General features: G+C 52.6%; 1 protein-coding gene across 2 annotated transcripts in view; it reads left to right on the forward strand.

Annotated features, from left to right (window-relative positions):
• CAPZB (capping actin protein of muscle Z-line subunit beta) overlaps positions 1-2576 on the forward strand; it is a 113689-nt gene extending 111113 nt beyond the window's left edge. For both annotated transcript variants that reach the window (XM_084875259.1, XM_084875258.1), the window contains one exon: positions 1740-2576. In XM_084875259.1, the coding sequence (XP_084731385.1) occupies positions 1740-1827 (88 nt within the window). In that variant the 3' untranslated portion in view covers positions 1828-2576. The remainder of the gene's footprint in view (positions 1-1739) is intronic.
• Positions 2577-6000: the final 3424 nt, after the last annotated feature.

The raw sequence follows: 6000 nt of genomic DNA on the forward strand, positions 1-6000 counted from the left end.
TGAGAAACCCCTTTTTAAGGTGTCTCATGATAGTGTACTCCTCCCACCCCACCCCCTCCGCTTTTAGGGTTATCTGGGCCCCTGGCCTTGGCACCCAGTGGCTGCCCACTGAAGCCTCTCCAGCATGGAAGCCCTCTGCAGCTGGGCAGCCTGGCACCCACCGTCTGTCCGGACAGGTCCTCCTTCCCACACTGAGTTAGTGCTCCCTCTGGGCGTTGGTTTGAGTTGCTTGGCGATAACCTTCCCAGCTCTGTCCCCTGAATGAACGGCCTGTTCTTTATCCTCCAGCTGCCCCAAGCCTAACCCGCCGCTCACTGACTCTAACTCTGGTTCTAACGGCAACTCCCTCCTCTGTGGGGTGGGTGCTGGTGTGCTCGGCGGCTCTTCCCCGAAGAGCCGGCAGCCGCATGCTGGGACCGTCTGCAGAGCCGGGCCGTCCTCCCAGGCCAAGGACCATGTGAGCGCCCGCTTCGCCCGCCCATCCTCCCGCTGGTCACGCTAACCTCCGTGGGAGCCTCTCTGGAAGCCCCTGGCGGACTGGCTACATTGGAGCCCGAGGGCCACGTGGCTGGTGGCTGACCCTCCTGTGTCAGCGCAGAGCCAGGGCGTCCAGACGATCAGAAATGCGTATTTCAGCAGCATCAACCCAAAGTCGGCGTTTCTCACGGGCGTTTTTCAGTTGTATGCCGATGCTTTAAAACCTTGCCTATTGCGTTGCACCCTCACATTCTGAGGGTCCTGCCGGGATCTTCCAGGATTGGGTAGCCAGCATTCACCGCGGGTGCTGTTCTCCTGGCCCCACTTCATCGCACTGCACCCGTTTCCGGCATTTGGGGCATTTCGATCCTTTCTCCCGCTCCTCCCGTGGAGCGTTCCTGAGAGGCAGCCTCACCTTTCTCTGCTGCTTGAGAACTGTTCGAAGGGCATCAGTAAAACTATTAACAAGTTCTCAGTTAACCAGAACGGTGGGTGAGGCTGACAGTGATCATTCGAGCGTTGCCAGGGGCATTTTCGGAGCCTCCGTTTCCTTACCTGTAAATCGGAAATAACACTGCCTCCTGGACGCTGTGAGCGTTAGAAGTGTGTGACAGCGCTTTGTGGGTCGTACAGCCTCCGTGAGCCTACTTGCTAGCTCTGTCGAGCAGTGTGCCTGCTGTGCGTGGATGCACTCGTTTCCCACAAACCAGGCCCTGACAGCAGGGACCCCGGGCCTTAGCTCAGTTTCCTGCTGCCTCTCAAAATCCAGGGAGAGGGCTTTTCTTGGCCAAGTTAAAGCTGATGGAGCCTCAGCAAAAGCCTGAGAGTACTCGTCCTTTGAGTTCTGCCCTGGCCGCGAACCCAGTGTGCACAGATGTCCAGGGCTGGTTCTTAAACCCTCACTAAGGGGGTGGTGCCCTGTACCCTGCACTCATGGGGCAGCATTGAGCCTCCTGCGGGGCCGGGTGCCATGAGGGGGAAGCTTTGTAACGAGGTCCTCCGGGTCCAGAGGAGTGGACCAGGGTCCTGGAGCTGTGGCTGAGTCCCCCAGCCCGGTGCAGAGCTGAGCATCTGTCCAGGTGGATGGGCCTGGGCCTCCGAGGGGCCGGCGCGGTGCTGAGGGTGTGGCCTCGGGCTCTGCTCCCTCCACATTTCGCTGGCGCTGCTCTCACTAGAGGGGCCCAGTGCAGCCCAGTGACCAGCCCCTCACCACCCCTCTTCCTACGAAGCCTGCTAATAGCAATTCTTTTCCTCCCTCGCAGGTCTGTGCAGACTTTTGCAGACAAATCAAAACAAGAAGCTCTTAAGAACGACCTGGTGGAGGCTTTGAAGAGAAAGCAGCAATGTTAAACCTCTGCTTCACGCTAACCGGACATGCCATGCACTCGTTAGATTCCTTTCTTAGAAAACTCGTTCTCTGCTCCCTTCCCTGTCCCTTTCCTCCCCGGCAGGTCACACAACACCTGCGTCACCGACCTGCACAGCACCATCACGCCCTGAGAATAAAGTCGCTACCACCCTCTCCGTCTCCACGGCCTGCTTCCCACCACGTTTTGCTATCAGAACTCGGTATTTCCATAGAGACCATGTGTGTTTTGTTTGCCCAGGCTCCACCCCCCATTTATAGGCATAAAATACACTGTCTGTCTGCCTCCCCTTCCCTCCCACCTTTTTGTTACATTGGTGTAAAAAATGTAAAACAAAAAAATTTTATGAAATAACTGTGGTGTGTGAAAGAAGAAAAACTGGAAATCTGATTCCACGTGTGTTTGGGAGTTGCTTGGGGTTGGGATGGGGAGAGGGGACAGCCCTGGGGGGAAGGAGAGGCGGCCCTCAGCGCTGTCCCGCACGCCTGGCCCCTGGCCCCAGAGACCACGTTACGGGGCTCGGGGGGCCTGCGACCGTCTGCTCTTCTGGCCAGGTGCTTTTCTGTCAATTTTTATGGAATGCAAAAGGAGTTTTTTGTTTTATTTTGTTTTTGTTTTTTTTTGTAAAGCTTAAAAAAAAAAAATCTACATCTTATACTTGAGCTTCCATACTTAAAAAAAAAAAAAGGTAAAAAAAGAACAAAAAAATAAATAAAAAGAAACTGGGACGCAGCACTGGCCTCGCGTTGTTTCTCACCTTTCTCACTTTGCCAGCATGTGTGGCCTTCGTCCCGAGGGCGCCCCCAGGTGGGGGGAGTGGCAGGCTCAGCAGGGCGTGGGGTGGACTTTTCTGGAGCGAGGAGAAATGGACCCCCCCCCCCCCCCCCAAGCACTTCTCGACCCCTGCCTCCCGGAGTCCCCAGCCCCACCTGCCCCGCAGCCCTGGGCCTACTTGAAGTCACACCAGCCATGAAGCTGGAAGTGGGGGCTTTCCTCTCTGCTCCCCACTTTGCTTTCATCTTAGCAAACACCTTCTCTGAGGGTCACTGTCCTCATTCACAGCCTTTGGAAGGAGCTGAGGGAAGGCACCCAAGGCCTCATGGCTGCAGAGGCCATGGGGCCGCAGTAGGGCCCAGGCCCCGGCTGTCTCCTCTGGTTTGAGGTGCCTCTGACCCGCTCTGCTTGTTCTGACAGGAAGGTTCAGAGGGGACATCTTCATTGAGAGAGAAATAGAAACAGGAGAAGCCTTCGCACTCGGTTCCTCCAAGTGCCAGGTGCAGAGGACAAGCTGGAGAGAAGCAGGCCCTGGCCATGCAGCCCCGCAGCTGGGCACCCTCGGGGCGGGGCCCAGAGGCACTGCCTGAGGGTCTGGGTGATGGCCACAGAGTGCCTGACACAGAGTGGTGAATAAATGATTTCCCTTTTGATAGGTGTTCAATCATGTGGCCAAAAATAACACTTGAAACCCAGAAATTGTGACTGTCCTGTATGGCAGGCCTGATCTTACTCTGCCTTCCAGAATCTTCCACAGGGGGGGGGCATCACTGCTCTTGTTTTGATGCTAAGACAGGCTGGTGAGAGGGAACAGTGGGCTGTGACAGCAGGTTTCTTAGGTGAAGGAAAAGCAAAAGGAGTGTTAAGTGGCCTGGCTCAGGGCCACCTCCCAGCCACTCCTTTCTCTGTACAGAGGCGAGCACGGGGCTGCAGGGCCCCTCATGCATGCAAAGGCGCCCTGGGTGGTTGACTAGCCCTCGGGGTCTACAAGCTGCAGGTGGCAGAGTTGGGGCTTGGCAGCATTAGGGCAGCCCCTCCACCCCCACGGGCTCACTAGATGCTTCCCGCAGCTGCCTTCTGGTGCCCGATAACAGGAGGCAGGAGCCAGCCTTCTGGTCTGGGCTGCATGAACCCTGGCTCCTGGGGCGGTGGTCTCCATCCAAGTGTGAGGGCTCAGGTGGGTAACCCCGGCATTCCCCGTCTCCCAAGTCCCGCTTGGAACCTGCCTCCTTGCTGTCATCTTGACAGGTGGGCTTCTGGGGCCGCAGGTTCCAAGATTGCCTGTCCATTCCCATCACTGACCAAGCGGCTGCTGTGTGGCAGGCCCGGGAGACCCTCCTCTGACAGGGTGGGCAGGCATTGCGGACTTGGCCTCCAGGTCCTTCTCTTTGGTGCCGCCCCGTCCATGGAGCCTGGTGCCCTGCAGTCATGGCCTCTCCTCCCCCTGGCATGACCCACGCTAAGCCAATTAAGATGTTCTCTCCGGAGAGACTGATGCTTAAGTTGGAACAGTTTCATCCCAGCTTGGAAGGTTTCCTGCTCCGGAGCCCCTGGAGCAGCCTGGGCACTGTCCTCGGTGATGGTTCACCTGGCCCTTCCCTCCTGGGAGCCCACAGTCGGCCTGTCGCTCGCTGAGGGCACCGCTGCTGCTGGGGAGCAGTGGACACTCGAGGGGCTGGAGGAGAGGGAACCCGTGGGAGCACCTACTTGGGGCGGCTCGCTGGGCCTGGAAACCCTCATTACAAGCCAGCGGCAGGTCAGTCTCCTCCACTTAGCAGTAAGCAAGGGGCCAAGAGAGGATCTTTGGCTAGCAAGCGTTTGTTTGTAAGCCTGTATAGCAAATTCTTAATAAGTATGTCTCGTTCCAAATACTGGAAGTAAATGTTAATAAATTATATACTCAGGAATTTAACGTTAAAAATCTCATATAAGCAAAATCAATGGACGAAAAACTCGGGGGGGGGGGGAGGGAGGGCATGTATGGGAATTGGGGCGGGCAATGGAAAGATATGTACACATATAATACCTTAATAAAAAAAAATCTCTTTATAATTATTTTCTCGGTATAACTAAAATTTGTAAAACATTCAGTATGAAAACCAAGGTTACTTAACACCTTGCATGTTACTTCACCCAGAACATCTGCTTCCTACAAACACTTGGAGGACTTAGTTACTGATTTTGCAATTCACTTGGGGGCCCTATAGTCATTCAACAGGTACTTTTTTTAAAAAAAAATAACTAGTTGGTGCTATTTTTTTGTTTCATTATAATTTGTATCATTTCTCAGATTGTTCAAGTAGCCTTTTAAACGACAACACAGACTATAGACAGACATTTTTAAAAATATTTTTTTTATTGATTTCAGAGAGGGAGATAGAAACATCAGTGATGAGACTCGTTGATTGGCTGCCTCTTTCACTACCCCACCCCCAAAAAGGGGATCGAGCCCGCAACCCAGGCATGTGCCTGACCAGGACTCGAGCTGTGACCTGGTTTGAATGCTGATGTTCAACCACTGAGCAATGCCGGTAGGGTGAGACTATAAACATTTTATATATATAACCTCATAATTTAAAGAAATCAAGTCTCTGAAATATATTTAAATATGGTATAACATTTTAAGGTTTTATTTTCTATTCTTAGATATTTCCTATATCTTTAAAACTATTACTACATAGACATACTCATCCCTGTTGCTACTTTGTGAAACTTTTCAACTTGGAGTTAAGTGCTCAGTAAATGTTCTGAGGAATGAACTAGATATATCTATCTATCTATCTTTTTGGTCTAGTGCAGATATTCAGCCAGTGTGCTGCAAGAATTTCTAAAACATGCAATACCTGTTTCGTTGGGCACTGACCTCTTTTCCCTTACTAGGGGTGTCGAACTCAATCAGAGAAGGGGCCAAAATCTAAAATCCAGCCTAAATCGCGGGCCGAATGGTTTACTGAACAGTCATAAACTGACAATGTCATAAACTGACAGCGGAGTGCAGTGATGACAGCACGGTGCGGGCCACATTGCAAGGCCTGGCGGGCTGGATTTGGCCCGCGGGCCTTGTGTTTGACACATGTGCCTTAGACTATTGAATAAAAACATGGTAACAGCCAGCACAATAGCCATCTGGTGTGAAGGAATCAAAATTTACCTATTCTTATTGTCAGATCGGCAAAAAATTACATTTTTCAGTGTGCTGCAGAATTTTAGTCATTAGTTTGTGTGCCATGAGGGGTGAAAGGTTGAAAATAGCTGCTCTAGTGAATGAAATCCTTGACTCCTCTCACCTGACCAGTTCCTCACGCACAGTAGGCCTCCAGGTGACTGTGTAATGACTACATTGGGTAGGAATGTTGTAAGACAGTAATACGTTCTCATTGCC

This window comes from Pipistrellus hanaki, assembly GCF_964339955.1.
Source record: "Pipistrellus hanaki genome assembly, chromosome: 2".
In the NCBI taxonomy this organism is placed as follows: Eukaryota; Metazoa; Chordata; class Mammalia; order Chiroptera; family Vespertilionidae; genus Pipistrellus; species Pipistrellus hanaki.